The sequence below is a fragment of the Uloborus diversus genome, chromosome 5 (genome assembly GCF_026930045.1).
Source record: "Uloborus diversus isolate 005 chromosome 5, Udiv.v.3.1, whole genome shotgun sequence".
Classification (NCBI taxonomy): Eukaryota; Metazoa; Arthropoda; class Arachnida; order Araneae; family Uloboridae; genus Uloborus; species Uloborus diversus.
Window position 1 is genome coordinate 63,333,080 of NC_072735.1, and position 20,936 is coordinate 63,354,015.

General features: G+C 31.7%; 1 protein-coding gene across 1 annotated transcript in view; it reads left to right on the forward strand.

The window, feature by feature from the left end:
* The window catches only part of LOC129222666 (peroxidase-like), a 70,094-nt gene that overhangs the window by 20,895 nt on the left and 28,263 nt on the right, over positions 1-20,936 (forward strand). The window contains exons 2-3 of the mRNA XM_054857197.1: positions 10,310-10,425; positions 19,376-19,481. Coding sequence (XP_054713172.1) covers positions 10,310-10,425; positions 19,376-19,481 — 222 coding nt within the window. The remainder of the gene's footprint in view (positions 1-10,309; positions 10,426-19,375; positions 19,482-20,936) is intronic.

A 20,936-nucleotide genomic window follows, 5' to 3' on the forward strand; every position in this document is an offset into this window, starting at 1 on the left:
GCCCCATAATACTTTACAAGTTCAAGAGTTTTTTTTTTAAGACATCATAAAAAATGTAATAATAAATATTTAGTTATAAATATATAATAATACATACTACTGCCTTTTAGATACTTTTCATATTTCTTTATTTTTGATCTTCATACACTGCTATAATAGCGATGCATGAAGAGCACTTTCAAGAACCTCAAAAATAGCTTACAAACAGTAACTTCAGAATTATTGAATGCTTAACTATGCACAGCAATGTCAACCTTCTTTTTGTGTAAAATACAAAGTACGAAACACATTTCGTTGCCTTACCCGGAGAGTATATCACTAGATGTTTTATTATTACAATTTTTTTATGATGTCATAAAAAAACCTCTTGAACTTGTAAAGTATTACGGGCCAAACTGCATATTCATACGACAATTTATTGCTTTTCCATGATTTTTTTAAATATGTCAAGGACTTTGTGGAGACCATGTATTTCAATAGCTGATGCACTTGGCATTTTTTCAAGTGCCGTAAAAACTACGTAATACTATTTCTCGGTTTTCACCATGTAACCAAAATATCGCCATTTTAAGAAATTTTAAAACTTTTGTTGAAACATAAAAATATCCGCCAACTGAACGAGGCAAATCCATAAACAACACAAAAACTTCCATTAGTTTGTATTTTTTTACAATTTCAAACAATCGCCAAATTTTACTACTTATTTTGGAAATATTTCGGATGAAAATGTATAGCATCAACCACCAAAAGGATCTCAGTATTTGGCGGAAATATATATTTAATGAAAATTTGTAAGACAGTTCTACGAAGTAAGGGAGAGTATTATCCAAGGTATGCCAAAACGATTACCGCAAATTAAATTTGGTAACATTTTAAATCGCACCCGAATCCGCAATAATTAAAATTTCGGTTACATTTTTTAAAACCGTTTGTTCTTTAATAGCCATAATGATAGGCTTGCCAAATTTCTGAAATGTTCCACCGGGACACTAGAACACTCCCCCCGCCCGCGTAGCGAGTATTTAAAAGGGTACAACCTATAGTTGGTTTTTAGATAGTTTTAGAGGCTAGTTCATTCTCAATGCTGTGAATAAATAGTTACTAATTATGAGCCGAAACCAGGGGTAATAAATAAAACATGACGCAAGAAGGTACATTCAAACTTTTTGTTTTCTACACGTTAGTATTTTTAAGTTACTTCAGTAAGAAGAAAAACTGTGAATGAGGAATAAAAATTTGAACATTATTTACATGTTCTTTGCATTGGCTAGGACCTTTTTAGAAAATCTTTTTTGGTTTCAATCTCGCTGTAAAAATCCTCACAAGCTAATCCGATATTAATTTTAGAAGTCAATGTTACAAATAGGTACCTCAGATCCAGACTGACGTAAGTCACATAACCGCTACTTTACAGGAGGTAGGAAAAGCATTTGTCTGGCGCAAGCAAAGGATAGGATGCGCGGTCTTTTAACATTGGTAAATAATTTTTCAAGCAATCACATTGCTTATTGTTCTGATTTGCCTGTTTTGAATTCCTATGATTTTACTTTCTCCCCGCCTTCCTCTGCAGCACCACCGTCCACTCCCGATGCTGCTCCTCTAGCGAAAACCGTCTCCAGGTTGCGTCCATCTCCTACACACATGAGCATGCTTACAAGTACCTACACACACACACTCATGATTGCGAAAAACATAATTTGAATTCAAGATGTCAACGTTTAAATTATATATATATATATATATATATATATATATATATATATATATATATATATATATATATATATATATATATATATAATTACGTTTTGCAGAGCTCGATGCGGGCAACACTCTACATACAATGGAGTAATAAACAGAAAATCGCAATTTTTGGACTTAGTCTGGCTTTGAAGTAAAGAAAGGATAAAGTTATTTTTTTGAATAATTCTTCATAGTTGATTATTTTTAGATTTTTTTGGTATCTGTAATCAAATTTATATTTAACGGGGACGTGAAGTAAACCGGCTGGGATACCGGGATTTTATCTGAAAACTGGGACGTATGACAAGCCTACATATAAAGAAGGTTGTATAAAAATAAGGACTAATGTTCAAAAAAAAAAAATAATAATAATAATAATAATAATAATAATAATAAATAAAGGGAAAAAAATCGATTAACTGATAAATATTTTTAAACAATTGAAGTTTAATCGCATATTTTGGAAATTCTTCTAATTTTTGTTTGTTTAAATGTCGTGCTTTCGTTTTCAATGAATACTATTTTATTCTTTATATTTTTGCTATTTTACTTTTATGGGTAAGGAAGAAGCTCAATTTTAATCACATCAAAGTTGTGCGATTTGAGTTCTTTCAGTCAAAACAGAAAATGAATGAAAGTAACAACTGTTTCTCACAATTATTATTGGCCCAGGCAACGCATGGTATTTTTGTTAGAAATACATATTATCATCCAATTTAAAATTAAAAAAAAATTTACTTTTTAATATAGGAAATTAGACATTATAAAAGAAGCAGAAAATAACGTATAGCAATCCAATTAGTGAACGAACACCCAAAACATTTTTACTTTTTTAAGCATGATGAACATTTTTTTTTTCTTTTCTCACATGAACTGAAAACAGTAACTTCCTTCCATAAAATTCTAAAAAGGAAATAAAAATAATCTATAAAGGAATGCAATTCTGAACCAGAAGTCTATAGTAAACCAGAAAGTAATGAAAACAAAAGAGCAATAATAAGTAGAGAACAAAAAATAATTTTTTATCTTACTCTCTCTCCCCCCCCCCCCCCCGTCAAAAAAAAAAGCAGGAAACAGGTCTCGAATTTTTCTCGCAGTTTTTTTATATATCACAATAGAAATGTTATTACTGAAATATATCAAATTAATTTTTTTAACACCCAATCGCCGCGACTTGGCAGGAAGTTAAAATTGATAAATCATAAAAAATAAAAGGCACGGGAATATCTGGGATACCAATGTCAATATCCTGTGCCAAATTTTTATAATATTGTAAATCTTTAGAAACTAAATTCTGCTTAAGAGTTCATGTGCAGCTCAGGTTACACTAAAGCAAGTACGATGAAAAAAATTGTGCAACGACAGTAATGCAATTGACAGTGATCTAATTGCAGCACCAATAGTGCATCTAAAATTAATTCCAAAATACCTCTCAACTCAGCTAATGAAAAAAGTGCTGTATGTCTCAATATATCTCTACCATCTTCCTCGTAAACAAATTGCGCCTTATGTAAGCGCAAGCAACGAACTCGGCTTAAAAACAAGATTACAGTTTTCTATAAGTACTCGTTCGTTTGAAACATCCTTAAAACGAACAAAGATTAAAAGCCCATTCTTCAATCAGGAAGTAAGAAGGTAACCCATTTCCAAAATATAGGAAGAGTGTTAAAAAGAATTGGCTATCGCTGTAATAGATGCTATAGAAGTTGAATACATTCTAACAAGAGGAGAATAAAAGTAGCAATTCCACACAGATAGAAGCAGTCATGCGGAAACATCCCTCTGGCTAGAATAATGTAATCATACCCTTATGTATTCTTAAGAAGCTTGAAGTTAATCTTCAAATGACGTGAATCTGGTGCTCAAGAACTGTTACATTTAATGTGTTTTATAGCACCAGATTTTCTGTGAATCATTTTGCGACTTTACTATTCGGATTTGACAGAAATGTAATGAAATATGGCACGCTTATCGAAGAAATGATTTAAAGCTTGAAACTCTTTTGCAGATTAGACCGGCCAGTGAATAAACTCACCCAATAAAATAAACAACCCTTTTTTTATTAATGAGATTTTGAAAGTTTTTTTAAAATAGATTTTCAATTTTTTTACAATGTAGATATAGATGAATTGAAGCAGTAAGAAGCAAAATAATGTAAGTAGGCCTCTTAAGTTTTGAATAAAACGCATGCAAAATTTAAGCCTTAGGTAGACTTTCATTGAAAGTTTTTCTGAATCGGGCAGTATAGCAGCACCTACCAGGGCTGCTAGTACCATATCTTTCTCCAGAACAGAGGAGATATCCCCCTTCTACAATTTCTACTATTTATCTTCAAATTTTTAATTTTGCTTCAACTAGTAATAGCAGCTTTTTTTCAAACAGTTCCTTAAATAAATTACTTAAACATGCTGTTTTTCTACTAGAAAGGTGTGTTTTTTTCACCTGGTTTGTACCCTATTTTCATTTTAACCCTCCATAAAATCTGACGCAGAACCTTAAATATTCACCAATGTTCTTAAAAATAAATATACTTATCATTTTAAATGTTTTTACTGTCATCAACAAAATGGCACAGTTTTTAACACTGTTATGATTCTCAAAATATAAAATTGTGCTTAAATGTTCATTCGCTTATCGTTATATACAGTCGACTCTCGATGACTCGAAGCCTTTATAACTCGAATATCCCTTCATTTCGAAGTTTTCATTTGGCCCCAAAATAAACTAGTATTTTCAGTACTAAGGCCTCTATAATCTCGAATGTACTTCTTTTAAGTAGAAGTATTTAAAAACCTTCGATTTCATTTATACATAAAAAAGCAGCCAAAACAAGAAAAATAAAAGTTTTTTTTCCGTTTTAACACGTTTCTTTGCGTATCAGCTTTTGCAAAAGGAATAATTTATTTACAATAACATATACATGTGCGTGTGTAATGATATATGTAACAACAGTTCATCGCAAAAGGAATAATTTATTTAATTTATTTGCTGCAGTACCTGTAAAATTCCAAGAACGTGTTTGTAAACTTAATGAAGTTTTAAGATGTGATTTCAATAATGAAAAAAATAATAATAAAAATATCCTTTTTCGAAGTATTTCAATAACATTTATTCTCCCTAAAGGTATTTTTATCCAAACTATAAGTGTTAGAGTCTATATATTAAACTCTATTCCTGAGAAATCAAGTAAAAAGAAAAATTCTTGTGCAGGCTGGGACATTAATGTCCGAGAACTACTGATTACTCGAAGGTTTTAGCCTGTCCCTTGCGACTTCGAGTTACCTATTTGGTGAATCTGCACAATTGAACGACTTAAAACTATGCTTAATGCTTACGACATAATGATTATAATTTGTTGTCCTATGAGTAAAAATTACCTCAAAGATTATTTTAAATTTTGCTTCTTATCTTACTGGTTTTCGTCTGCATAATGAAATGGTTGCTCAAGAAGGAAAAAAAACTGAGAAGCAGGTCACAAATAAATCAATCATCGTCCGCGACTTGCGCGTCCCTTTTGAAAGAAAAGATTTTTAAAACTCACGCTACTGTATGTTTTACGTGAGTTTAGAAATCGGATATGTCACATATTTTACGCATTAATAAGTACAAAAATATTTATCTATTCCAATTGTGTGGTCTTGTTTAAAACAAAGTGCACGGTCTAATAGAGTTCAATGCCAAATGGTTGCAATTAAGATTTTTCGTTTAATTACTGTGGTTTATTAGTGTTGAGCATTTAAAACCAAATTGAATGGTGTTATGGTCGAGTAACTGGGATATGGAGTCTTCGAAAGTTAGTTTCGACTGGAAAATGAAGCAATTTACTTGCAATGATTTTTTTCGAGTATATATTCCACTAAGATGAAGTCGTATTTACTTTAATTTAAAATGTATGTTGACTCAAAATGTTGATGGTCCAGAAGTTCATTGTTCTTTCCTCACCATAAATTCCTTAAAAAAATTTTCTTGTGCTATTTTTTTCACTACATTTTATTACAGTTATTGTCTACGAAATATTTTTTTTGAGGTACTTTGTTTTATGTAAAATTTTTGTTTTCCCATGACAATAAAGTAAAAAATTATTGAAAATTTGAACAACATGTATGCAATAAATCACAATTTGATAGAATTTTTGATGCAATGAATTAATTTTGAAGCTGAGATAGCAACTCTGATAATAGTTCCATAAATCGAAGTTTTTATTCTGACTGTTGTTTCAAGCCGGTCAACTTGGATAAAATTTAAATATTATTTAAAACGGACAATCTTTGCCATTGATTTGAAATATGACAAGTATTAAATCAGTTTACTTGTATACTAGTTGTAATTTTTTTTGAAATGTATTCGTCCATAAGTAACACATTTTTGAGTTTGAGATAATTAAACTTGCAAATTGCTTTCAAAGAAACTTACAGACCCTTTCCCACAAACGTGTTTAACTCTTTGAAAGCCAGAAATATGCCTCAAAAACGTTGTCAAGCATATTTTCAAGCTTTGTGCCTGAAATAAAAACGTAATCATCGTGGAAAAGGGGGAGGGGGTAGAGAAGTTTAAAAATGTTACTCGAGAATGTTTTTATTTTATAACAGTACAAATCTCTGTCTTCCCCATCTTTCTTGATAAAATTGTTCAATAGCATCATCTTCGCTCATTTCGTATATTTCACTTCTAAAAAATGAATTTCAACCCTCTAAAAATATCAAGAAGCATCACCATGCCTAAAAAAACCTTAACTATATTTCTATTTATTAATATAACTAGTCAAAAGAATATTCACCAGCAAAATGGCGTAAACAAATAGCATCATTTCACGCTTTAAGAGTGTCAAACGCCGAACCCACATATGTTACCGTTTTTTTCACTTTTGCACAAGCCTGAGAATTACTCTTCACTTTAAACGGAGCCCAAAGAAAATAGGGCATTTTCGCTCATCAAAGGGTGAAAAAAATTCAATGTTTAGTCCGTAAAAAAGAAGACATCACAATATAGTTCGTCCTTGGTAATCGACAAATGTTTGACAACTGTCTGTGAAAAGAAAGGCACTCATCAGTGACGAGGCCGTTCATTCTCTAACGAGCATCTCCACGATTCGCTTCAAATCGCTGTCATGGCCCGACGACGGCAGAGATAGAAATCGAATTTAAGAGCATGTAAAGAAAAGCTGTTTTGCGAAAGAGCCCAGTTGCTGCAATTTCTGGTGACACTTGTCATTTCGGACGTGTGGAAAATCGGATGTCGTGACGATAATGGGTGTAATTGTTCTTCGGATGGGATGAAAAATCGTCTTAAAACGGAGGCTCATTGTAAATTGAAATAATAATAATAAGAAGAAGAAATAAATTATACTTAAATGCTAATACTAATAATAATAATAATAATAATAATAATAATAATAGCAATGTAGGGGAAAGGAGGCTGTGAGTATGGAACACATGTAAACATGGTATGTTTTACTAGGTTACTACAAGCTAAAAATCTTGAAAATTTCTCAACTTAACGGCAGTATCAATCGTTCTTCTTACGACCAAACGGCACGACCTTGAGGGTCACGGATTTGGACAAAATTCTAGCTATAGGTCCATTCCCACTAGATATGAGCGCAAGTAAAGCGGTTTGACTGCATAGGCTCTAGTTTCTCTGCAACGAGGATCCAAAGTTGTTAATTTGGCCCCAGAAATGCAATGGCGTTTCCATTGGAATTTCAGAATTCAACACTATGTTCGATCTCTTAACAGCTTTTTCATTTTTTGTTAGTAAATTAAGTATAAGGAGGACAGTATTTATTTATGGGCATTATCTAAGTTATTTGAAACTTCGATACGATCTTATATTTTTGTTCTTTTGTGTGCCATGTGCAACAAATCAGAGTTTTTTCTCTTCTCCTGTTTTTTGCTTATCAAAATGGGATATCTTTGATAACAGACAATAAATATCCAGTTAAAGTAAATGTTTTTTATTAGCAAACGATAAATATTTGTTACTAGCAAACGATTAATATAAAACGAAAATAATTAGTTTCATTTGCAAACGATAAATATCCTGTTACTATATTATTTTGGCATTCAAGTTATTGAAATTAAAAGTAGTAGCCAATTTGAATTTGAGAACTGCTAATTAAAAAATAGTATTCAATTTAGTTAATTCAAAAATAAAGCATGCAAACGGCTCATTCTGAAGAACAATAGCAGAAAAAGTGTTAAAAATGGTAATTTTAAAGGAAATTCCATTGCATTTCTGGGTCCAAATTATCAACTTTGGACTCCCGTTGCAGCCGAACTAGGGCCTATGCAGTCAAACCGTTATACCTGGGCTCATATCTAGTTGGAATTGACCTATATCTGGAATTTTGTCCAAATCCGTGACCCTCAAGGTCGTGCCGTTTGGTAGTTAGCCAAACTTTTAGAGCAATGATCCAATTTATCTTTCTGTGGCGTCAACTTCTTTGTTTTCACAGGTACTGCATGTAATTTTATCATTGTATTCTTCACGTGAGAATATATTTTTAGTTATCTAATAAGCTAAGCTTAATTAATGCTAACCATTACATGAATATTCAAGTAAATTTATGAAAAGATTTAAATCTTTTAATCAAATTAATAATCCTTTAGTTTTGAAAATTAATTCTAAGGTAGATGACGGGGCACTTGTGAACACAGCATGTAGGGGCAAATGTGAACAGTTCCCATAGCCTCTCGGTAATACTGATATTAGTGTTATATTACTAAAGTGTTAAAAAAAGGTGTACACATTTATAATTATTATTTTACTATAATCAGATTATCAATTTATTGTTAATTTTTACAACATTATTATTAAATATTTATTTATTTATTTTATTATGTTTTATTTTTTAAATTAGTTTGTTACTAAATAGTAGACTAACAACTTCTTTTTGGCAGCCTATTTATGTTTTTTTTTAATTAAAAATAAAGAAAATTGATTGCTTAAAGTAGTCTGTTTTTTCAGCTATTTAGTTTTTAAAACATCACATTTAGCATTTAAGACAATTTAATTCATGAGATTGTTTGAAATAAATTTGCCATCACTTTTGAAGCGTCAACGATTTTTTTTTTAAATCTCCGAAGTGCTTTGAAATCTCCAAAGATTTAGTTTCTTTATTGAAACAGTAATCACCTAATTAAGTTTCTTGCTAAAACTAACTGATTGGGCGGAGACAGACTTTTCATCCGTTACTTTGTATATCATTATTCAAAAACTCCTTTATGCTAAACAACGTGAACTAATTATTTTAAAATGCTTTTTTTCAAAATGATCTTGTTTCTTGTCAAAGTGGTGATTCATGTCGCAAGAAAACCGCAGCTGACCTGCAGTTAAATTGTCACATGGACATTTAACCTTTTTTGTCAGTTCTGAAAATGATTACAAACGTGTAACTACTACTCATTACATTTCAAAATCATCATCACTAAAGCGCAAAAAAATACCAAAAAAAACCTCATAAATCAAGTTTTTGATGTTCGACACACGTTACTGATCGAATGTCAGAATGCAGTTAATTCAGGAAACTACTAAGACAAGTTCAACGTTTAATCGATATTAGGGAAAGTATGAAAAAAGTCATTCGATGTTGCTTCCGGCAGTGTCCTTTTCAGAGTCATATCGTACCAGTCACCTTCACCGGCATTAGCAGACTCGGTATTGAGAGCAAAACCCACCATTAGCCTACGTGATACCGAGATTTATTATATAAGCTTCATATCGTTAAATAGTAGTTAGCTGCCACACAATGACCTTAACCTACATAGAAGGACAAAGAAAAATGACGGTATAGTAACGTCATTATTATAGAAATTAGGTTCTGGGGAGTGATTTAATTCGAGGAATCGTATTTAATCGAATTATACCAAACCTAGCGAAGCATTATGTTGGATTAAATCTTTTAAAGCGACGATGTCTTCCAAAAAGTAAGGATATTTTAACCTTTTAAAATTATTTTATTTAAAGTTAATAATTTTTTAAAGAAAGCATTTTTAAAAGTCAGTTTTATCGACTACAGTCTAGTTTAAATCTTCTCCGATATTATTATTTTTTTTTAAGTACGTGGTATCTAATCAAATTATACCAAACTTCGAGAAGTATTTTGCTGGATTTAAATTTTTTGTTGGATTTTGGAATCTTTGCATTTTTTCATGCAGCGATGTCTTCCGAAAAATAAGCAGTTATTTAAAGTTGCTTTACAAAAAATTCTAATAATAATATTTTTTATACTAATAACTGTTTTAAGTAAATATTAAGTATTTTGTGCTTAGTTTTAATGACTAAAGTATTGTTTTTTTTTATTTTTTAAGTCAAACAGTAGGTCGTATTTAATTAAATTATGCGAAGCTAATAATTTAATATATATATATATATATATATATATATATATATATATATATATATATATATATATATATATATATATATATATATATATGTATATATTCGTTTTTAGCAAAAATTTAAAACCAAACTTGGAATGTTGGTTTTTTTTTTTTTTTTTTTTGCTTAGTTCTTGTGTTTTTTTATTGAAAATCCTTTCCTAATGCCTAGTTTTCATTTTCAGGTTTGGAAGAACTGTATTTATTTTATACCTCGTAACCGTGTGTCAGTGCCAAGTCACCACGTGGAACATTAGGAATCCAAACGATATCCTACCTTCACCAGGATACATCAGTACAGGTAATGTAAATACTAGGCACTAACTCTTAAATTAGAGTCAAACACCAGTGGCGTAGGAAAAGGTCCCTGGATTCAGACCCTTAAATTGAATCTCAATGTTAAACTTCTAAGATAATACTGAAGTTAGTTTTCTCTTTAAAAAAACTGTATTACAATATTTAATCAATCTTATGGAGGTATAACTGTCTACTATGTAAAATTAAAATTAAAATTATGATTGCATCTATTTACAGTTCCAAGCAGCAGATTTCGCTTTTAATAGCCTGATGGACGCCCTTTGAGGAATTTCTCGCTAGGTCGCTGTCAAATACATTTAATCTCAAACATCTGTTAGCTTCCTGATTCAATAGCATAGTGTTCCGGGTGCAATATTTTTACGTATAAATTTGCACTTTAATTTAGGAACATTACAGTTAAAATTTTAATTTTCATACTTTTGAACAAAAGTAGTTAGGTATCTTTAAATAAAATATTAACTTTCAAAAATATATTTTTTAACAATGCTTTGTCTGTATAGCGGATATAAAACATTAATATTCATCCTCGCAACGTATACAAATCGCTTTTTTTTTGTTACTAAGTCCTTTATATTCAGATGTGTAATGTTATTATATTCAAGTACATAAGAACTGTAGGCTGAAGTCAAAAAAAAAAAAAAAAACTCTGGAATTTAGTGTAAATAATGTATATGCTTAAAAATGTCCTTCTACAACCATGGATTGAGCAATATTATAGCGCAGCAAGTATGATCGTCCTATCGTAAAACACGTCCTATTAATACAAACGAAAATATGCCTTAGTCCGGCGAATAGCAGTATCTACAATTTTTTCGTTATTCTTCCTTTTTCGTTCTGTTCTTCTATTTTTATTCTTTTTTTTTTTTTTTTTTTTTTGCAAATACTCATACTTGAATAACGCTTAAAATAAAGATTTTTTTTGCCTGTTTCCAAACTTTGGATTTTAATATGTTTTTTATCTTTATGGTCAGTGAAAAACGAGTTTCATCAAATATCGTTTAAACCTTTTTAGCCTACTTTCCCAGTAAAAATCAGAGAAAGAAGAAAAAAGCATGAAAAAAGGCATAATGCATCTTAAAATTATCGCTAAAAATTAAAAAAAAATCAAAAATAAATAAAATAAGTAAATAAATATCGAAAATTGAAAAAGTAGAAAGTAGTGTATTGAGATAGAGAAAACGTGTCTGTCGGTCTGTCTCTTTGGTCCCCTAATAACTTTTGAGTAAATAGTTCGATTCGCACTAACTTTTTTTTGTTCGAAATATTTTGGCAAGAGCACCTGATTCTCATATTTCACTTTTTGATTTGAACAATTTTTCGTTCAATTTTGACGATTTAAAAAAAAAATCACATTAGCTCCTACGGGGAAATTTAACGCAAGTATAAATCCAGCACTTTTAGAGGCGAATTTGATTTAAATAAACTTTCTTTGGAAAACGATTTTGATGAAATAAATGTATAGAAAAATTTTTTCGATTTGAACAACTTTCATTTCATTTTGAACAGTTCATACACAGATTTGCTTCTAAACAAACTTCGACTCCGACATTGGCAGAGTTACGGACTTTGAGGGGAAAAGACTCCGACTCCGGTTCTTTGAATTTTAAATATTCGACTCCGAATCTGACTCCTTTACTCCAAAAAGATCGACTGAAATAATTAGTGCTGTGAAATAATTAATGTTGATATAATAAGTTTTCATTTTCACTCTAAAGTTTTAATATACACTGGTGTGCAAAAATTAAGGACGAAGTCGAAAAATTAGCATGTCAGCTGAACGAAGAGGCAGAGCGGACAGAAAGACCAATCAGGAGATTAAGTAAGGTGATGTACGGTAGCACATGCGCAGATATGCAGGCAGACGTAATGGGGGAGTGTCTGAGTAGTATAAAGCATGTTGTCGGTGTAAGATCAGTATTTCTGGCAAAGAGATTGCACGCCGTATAGCAGTTAAAATCACACCGAGTTGCTGCCTCAGCGAGAAATGGCGAATAATCAATCTGTTAGACGACATCTGGATGCTTTTACCCGAGGTCGAATCATTGGGAAGTTGGAGGAAGGCCGCAGTGTGACAAGTGTGGCTGCAGAGTTCAGAATTGCTCACAGCATCATTTCACGACTTTGGAGACAATTTCAAACTACAGGAACAGCTATCCGGGGATTCAGCAGTGGTCGTCCACGAGGAACCACGCCCGCAGATGACCGGTATATTGTCTTACAGGCCAGAAGAAACAGGCGGCAGACAGCGGGAGAAATCGCTAGACACACGACACAGGCGACTGGACGACCGATATCGCGTTTTACCGTGGCCAGAAGACTGCACGGTGGTGGTCTGTTTGCACGACGCTCTATCCGGTGTGTACCTCTAACGCCTGCCCATCGGAGAAAGCCTTCTCTGTGGTGCCGGGAACACCGGAATTGGAGAGACAATGAATGGGGACGAGTACTCTTTACAGATGAGAGCAGATTCAGTTTGAGTAGCGATTCTCTTCGCATACTCATCTGGAGAGAGCAGGGAAGCCGCAATCATCCCTCGAACATCATTGAAAGGGACAGGTATGGAGGTCGCGGTGTTCTCGTGTGGGGAGGCATCATGATTGGTTGTCGTACAGACCTTCACATCTTCGACGGAGGTTCAGTCAACGGGACCCGTTATTGTTACGAGATTCTTCTTCCATATGTGCGTCTTTTTAGAGGCGCTATGGGTCCGCAGTTCTTTTTCATGGACGACAATGCACCATGTCATCGCACAGTAGCTGCCGAACAGCTCTTAGAGAGTGAGGATATTGAACGTATGGATTGGCCGGCACGATCTCCGGATCACAATCCCATCGAGCATGTATGGGATTTTCTAGGCAGACGCTTGGCAGCTCGCACCTTACCACCAGTAACGATTCGGGAGCTTCGATTGGCGCTGCAAGACGAATGGGCAGCAATGCCTCAACAACTCATTGACACCCTCATTCTCAGCATGGGCAGACGCTTTGAAACCTGCCTAGCAGTCGGGGGAGATATTTCAATAAAGCTTCTTTTTATCCCTCTGATTTCTCTTTTAGTAAGTGTTGCTTACATTACACATGTCCTTACGTATTGGGTATCTTACAGTATTAAATATGTTGATTTGGAAAGCTTTTGTACAAAGTTGTATTGAAAAAACCGTCTCGTCCTTAATTTTTGCACACCAGTGTATGTATTATGTGCTGGTAGCGGCTAATGAAGCAAAACTCGGAGTTCTTCCTGTTTTAACATAAAAAGCTGTTCAGGTGATTTTTCTTTCTTTCTTTTTTGATGACGAAAGATTATTTCTTTAATTTTACAATTTATTGTTATTTATTTATTTTTTAAAGCATATGTATTCATTTTATAAATTATTTTTCGGCTACGGGGGAAAAACAAACGGTTTTTTTTTACTTGCTTTTACAAAAAAAGGAAGTATTGTATTCGCAAAAAAATTTTTACTCAAAAATTGGCCTTAATTTCCATTTTTCTCACCCCCGAATGAATGTTGAGTTTTTTTTCGACTCTACCACACGTGGATATATGCCTAGGAACGTACAGACACCCGAAATATCCATTTGACGACCCCTGAGTTAATTACAACAAATTTTCTCGTGACGTCCGTATGTACGTATGTATATGCGTATGTGCGTATGTATTTCGCATAACTCAAAAATGATATGTCCTAGAAAGTTGAAATCTGGTACGTAGATTCCTAGTGGGGTCTAGGTGTGCACCTTCCCTTTTGGTTGCATTCGGATGTTCTAAGGGGGTTTTTACACCTTTTTGTGGGGTTCATTGTTAATTTCAATGCTAACTCAAGTAGTGTTATAATCTCGCGAACACATGACGATATAGCGCCAAGCTTTTTCCCGTCAAGTTTTGTCGCCAACTTGGTGAAAAATTTGGCGATTTTTTTCTTTAATTTTTTTAATCTGGTTTTAATTCGCCCAATGTTGGTGATATTTAAAGAGTTAATCACTGAATCACATTAAAATTGCAATCAATGGGGAAATAAATCTGTGTAAAACTTTTTTTTTGCTTCGGTTTGCAAGAAACTAGGGGTAAAAATATTTAGTGTTTCTTTGCTCACTCTAAGAAAGGCGCTTTTATTATTAAATTGGCGTAAAACGATATCATGTGATCCACACATCAGCTCGTTTTTTCTTTTGAAAAATAATTAAATATTTTTTTTATTCTTGCTTTTCCTTTTGAAAGTGATTACAGATTTTTTTTTTTTTTTTTTTTGATTTATGGAAAAACATGTATTACCTGCTTTGTTTAAAAGTGTTACTACCTTTTTTGTTCGCTCATTTATTTTTTACGTATCTATTTATTTAGATGAACGAGTCATATTTTATTTCTTGAAATCAGCTTAAAATGTTATAAAGAAATTTTTGACATAAGTTGCAGTCACAACTAATTTAGAGAATATTGATTAGATACTTAAAAGTAGATTTTGATACACGGGAAAGTAGACTTGTTTAGTTCTAGACTTAACGTCTTGTTACTTCTGGCGATAATCCCTTTGACATGTCCACGGCAGAATAATTCTGCACGTTTAGTCATGTAACTATGGATTTATTTTTATGTAGAAAACCAAATTCAACTGAAGCTTTTAAAATAAATAACAAAAATGTATCAATAACGTTATTAACAAATATCTAATTCCTTTAAATACTTGGTTTTTACTATGTTGATACATTGTTGCATGATTTAACAACCAATTTGAACCAAACGTTTATGGAAAATTTAAAGTCGTGTTAAATCTACTAAATCCCTCTTGTAGCAATAATTTCCTACATCTTCAAACTGTATTTCTTCTATTTTATTCTTTCTGATTGCATTGTGTTGTTCATTATCTGTCAAACACCACGTTGTAGTAACGTAAATATTATGCCTAAACATACGACAAAAAAAGTCATGCAAACTCTTTAGGATATATATATATATATATATATATATATATATATATATATATATATATATATATATATATATATATATATATATATATATATATATATATATATATATTTTAAACTAATGAAGAGTCGTAAAAGAAAAGACGATATCATACCCATCAACATTTTGTGTTCTATCCCATTCAGCGTGGAAAATTGGAAAGCTGCCAGTAAAAGTCATACCAAATAAATTAGTCCAGTGTAGAAAAGATGATTCAGCTCATTTGATATGATAATTTTCTTCCAAAATTTAAGAACCGAAACTATTATTATGACACGTCTATAAAGAACAAAATATCCCCACAAAAAAAAAAAAAAAAACTATTCGAAAAAAAAGAAGCATTTAAGCTATTAAACTTGTGACAAAGAAGTTGGCACCCTTATGAGCTAATAATTGTATCCGCTTCAGCCTAGATTTCGAATATTTTCCTTTCTATCTAATCGGTGGAAGAACAATACTGACGAATACAATTACTTAAGAACAACACTAAGCCAATTTTTTCCTGATTTCTATGTCCAAAGAAGATGTTACAGATAAGCATAATGAAAGATTTAAAACAGTTTTCAAGGCAGTAAGAAAAGAAAATTACTGCTTTATGCTTTGAGTCTTGTAAACGCTTAAGACAAAGGCCTGAAACCTACTTTCGAACAAATTCGAAAAATATTAGTGAAAGAAATCACGCTACGGACGATTTGTTACAGAAATATTAGGGCAGAGAAAGCCATCGCATACATTTTGTTTAGCAGCAGTTAAGTAATTGAAAAAGCAAAGGTCAAGTTACTTGTAATTTAGAGACTTTTAAGAAATATATTTCAACTTCAACAAAACAATGGAAGCATTACTCATATTTTCTTAGGTTGATATGTTATGAAGCAACAGTGGGACTTGAAAAGTTTATTTATCAATTTAAAAATGTTCTGTTGTGACTGTATAGATATGTGTTTTTCTAGATTTCGAATCAAGACTCCGATCAGTGTTTCTTCTTAACATAAAAACAAGCCTGTCATTTCCAATTTTTTCGTGGGGTGGGGGGGGGGGGAGGATTGCAAATTTTATGAGATATTTAAAAAAAACCACGCCCGCTGATAAGTATGAACATTAATTTTTGAGTCCCCAGAGCTTCTTAAGTGTCAGACATGCATAAAAGAAATCTAACGTTTTTTTCACTGAAATAATTTGCACCATAAATTGATTTCAGTTGTTTTGCTTGATGTGAATGTGAAATTATCTTTGTTTTCATTAATTTTTAAAACTTAATCACAATGAACACCGAAAACAAAAAGCGATGATATCACGGTTTTCTAAATATGCTACATTTCCAGGCTCTCAAAATTGAGTAACAAGATTTAACCTTGACCTTCTTTCTTTTTCTTTTCCTTTCAAATGTTGTATTTTCAGAATTAATCAAAATAAGTGCAAACGTTTATGTTGATTTGAAGTCTTCCAATTTTTTAATATATTTTATACTTCAAAAATGTTTTTGATAAAAACCCTAGGTGAGACCTCTTTATTGGACCCCTTATGATTAAGATCCTTTAATTTTATGCAATGCTGCTCTCATTGCACCATTCAGTAACTCTGAAGTTAATGTTCGTGTGTTTTTCTTTCTTTTCTTTTTCTTTTTTTTTTGGAATTGTTGAATTTGCTTATCTTACATTGTAATATTCAATGCAATATTGTAATTGATAAGAAATATTGTGAATATATGAGGTACAAATGAGGAGTTTATAACCATTTTGAAATTTTTATCCTACTGCATTAAATTTGCAACACTTTTACCAAATTTATGTTGCATCACATAACATACTTGGCTGACAGTTACCCTAAATGACACATAATTTTTACTGGGCTAATAAAAGTTTTGCAACAATTCATTTTAAGTGTTTATTTTTTATTTTGTACCAAGAGATATAATAAATATTTTAAGATATGAGTGGGACAGTTAGAAACAGAGAAATTGTGTTTCAAAGTTACCCTAAACGACTGTGCTTCAATTTTATTTTATATAATCAAACGATAATATGCATTTAATAGGCAATTAAAGCATTAGTCTGTCTGACAGAGAATTCGTGTGCCGTCGCTTCATGATAACTGTAGGGGACATAATCTCAATAATTTTCGTTTCGAATAAATCAGTTCTTGTTAGAAAGATGGTTTCGTCCTGAATGCAAATATATCACAAGTTTAAATTTTCTCTTGAACAACTTATTTTTTTAGTTTTATGTTTAATTTTGAGCATTTCAAAAAAAAAAGCTCCTTTTGTTAAATTTAGAGCAATTATAAATCTTAAAGACTATTATATCCTTTAATATAATAAAATATTTGAGGAAGCTCTCAATATTTAAATAAACCATATTTAGAAAGAAACCAAATCGTTGCGTACCCAATTGTTTAAAAACCATTAATAGTCGAAATTTGTTTAAGAAAAGGTTGAAAAATTCTATGCTCAACTCTACTGCAGTTAATTTAGGATAAAGTAGCAGATTTGCAATAGTATACGTTGATTTTTGTTATAAAATTCGACATACTTTATTGCATTACTTGTGTTGTGTTTATGTGTTCTTTGTATAATTAAGCATTTATTTTTGTTATTACTATCTTACGTTATAAACTGGCCCTAAATTAAGTTCTTTTCTGAGTGGTGGGAGTTAATCAGGCTATTGTTATACACTTTACTCCCACCTACTCAATCAGGGTTTTTCAAATAGACAAGGTGAAATGTATTTCCGTTTGTGATTTCTTTTTCTTTTATTTTAGATGTGAAATGTATATTTGCAAAAAAATAGTACCCTGATTGAAATAAAATGAATTGAATTGAAAAATATTGAATTGCTAGCGATACTGTAACAAGCATACACTAATGATCTGCGTCAATTACGGTGTAAGTTCAGACTGATGGTTCAAGTTGAGCTGTATGAACGCGATATCAACTAAGTAATATATTAACTACATCCCAAACCAAACACAAATGTTATTTTGTTTCGCACCAACTTTACTAGAAAAGTTTCTGACAGATTAAACAATCAAAATCGAGTTTTTGATTTGGTCTTCATAAGATTACATTTTTATGTCTTAAAAATTTTGAACAATGGGCCCTTCAAGGAAAAAAAGCTCACATTCCAAAAAATATTATTTAAGCATTGAAAAAAAAACCGAGGCAGTTGATTTTGAATATATTTTATTTCTCGCTACTGCTTTCAAAATAGGGGGAAAATGATCCTTAAGAAAAGATAAACAAAAAAAAAAAAAAGAAAAAAAGAAAAAAGAAAAAGAAAAAAGAAAAAAAGAAAAAGAAAAGAAAAGAAAATAATGTTTCCCGTAGACTTCTGATTCATGTAACATTTTACGTTTAAAAAGTTCGATGCCCCTCAAGAGCTAAGCACTTCAATTCGCATTTGCTTTTGGGAAAAAAACTTGACATCAAAAGATTGCCAATGATTTGTTTCCCAAGAGATCGTTGAACTTTTCTAAGACTTTCACACGCAGAGGTGGAAAAAAGTAGGTGAAACTTTTCAATTTTAAGGTGTGAAAATGACTACAATTACGTAAATGCTCTAGTGACGAAGAATTGGATTGTTCGAGATGCATCACATTTCTTCGTATAAATGAAAGCTTTGTCTTCGGGTTTTAATCAAACCAAGGGCTTAGGAGAAAACAGTTGTCTTATACTGACAAAATCAGTAGTCGTGCACTGCTGCAGTTTTTTTAAATACATAAGTAGAGTCGTTGTTGATAACGAAGTGATCAATGAACTTGTTACAACTTCACAAAGGTTTTTTCCTTCTGTTTATCTGCTCAAAATGAAAAAAATTATAGTTTCACTATTTATTCATGTTGCATTGCTTTATAAATTCGTGCTATATGTGAAAAAACAACTGTCTTTAATTCTTAGTTATCATTTCATTTACTTAATATTGCACTAGTTTCACGATTAAAGGGTGTGAGATTTGAAATAGATCTTTATTTTTTAGGCAGGACAAAAGATATTCCTGTACTACAGCCATATTCTCGAGCCCAACAAGCAATAGATCTTCAAGATGTTTATGGACCTCATTTGCGAAGAGAATGCCCGATGAAGTAATACGCTTTTCTTAGTATTTTGTTAATTACTGCTGTATTTATTTCTTAAACGAAAGAAACAAAAGGGAGAATTAAAAGAGCCAAAAATGCATGCATTTATTGATTTTTAACATAAATAATTTTTGACGCAATAAAATTGGAAACATGTCTTTTTAATTCGTTGCATTTCATGCATGAAAAACAACCTAGTACAGTTCGTTATTGACATTGAACATCTTTTTTTTAACGCTTTTACATTTAAAGTTTGAAGCTAGCTGCAAACATTACAATACAATTTTTGGAACTTTAATAAAAATGAACAAAGCTCTTCGTGATTTCCAGCCGCTATTTTGTATGCATTCAGCACTTTGCAATAAAAATACAATTAAAAAACAAATAAAACATTTAAAAGTGCAAAGCAGTTATATCTGGAAAGTTACTAGTGTCCTACGGTTCCGAAATACTGCATTAAATATAAAAAATCGCACTTCACATTTTTAATCGAATTTTTAAATCAAATACGGAGAAAAACGTAACTTGGGCACGATTCAATAATTGTGTATTAGCAGTCTTTGATAAGCTAATTTTCAACCTTTATACTAAAAAAAAAAGAAGAAAAAGAAAGAAAGAAAATAAAAGACTTCGAAAAGCAACTTAGTTTCTTAACAAATGAATTATCCTTATATAGTATTTCTGTAGCCTGTTTTTCGTCGCTACGTGAGATCTACCTCAATTCTTGATCATTTTCCTTGATTTACCCCTCATTTTAAAGCTTATCGAGCAAGCTAATGAAGAAAAATAGACCCACGTTCTAAAATATGTTTTTTCTGTCAAAAACAAAACAAAACAAAAAAAAACTGTTTAAAAGCATCGGACAGAGTTGTTCGGTTAAATTTTATAACTTTAACTTGCGCTGGGACCGACAGAGCCAAATAGCTCGATCGGTAGAGCGTTCGTCTGGTAACCAGTTGAGCGAGTGTCCAAGGCCTGCTCTGGACTACCTGCTGAAATCGAAAAATTAGACCTATATCACGCATTACATGGAAGCTTCCCATACAATAAGTTAAATACGTAAGGCAGTAAAGTAAATGCGCCGGGAAAGCTACCTGCTGTATCCTTGATGCAGTCTGTATACATAGATTGTACTTCCATTTTTTTTTTTTTTTTTTTTTTTTCTTTTTTAAAGCTTTGGCTCCGCTCAGAAAACTAAAGCACAATGTAAGTAAAAGGTTACAATTTTTTGTTCAGAAAAAAAAAATCGTATACTAAAATTTAGATTCTGATTATGACCCTTTGTATAAATAAAAAAATTACTACCCCAAATTGAAATTATGCTCTCCACTTAGTTAACTTTTAAATATTTTTAGAATACGAAATAAAACATTAAAATTACTAAAAATTCATGGACAAGATATCATTTTTTCCCCTTCTTTTTTCTGCAAAAAACAAATAGCCAGTGACATTTTTACTACA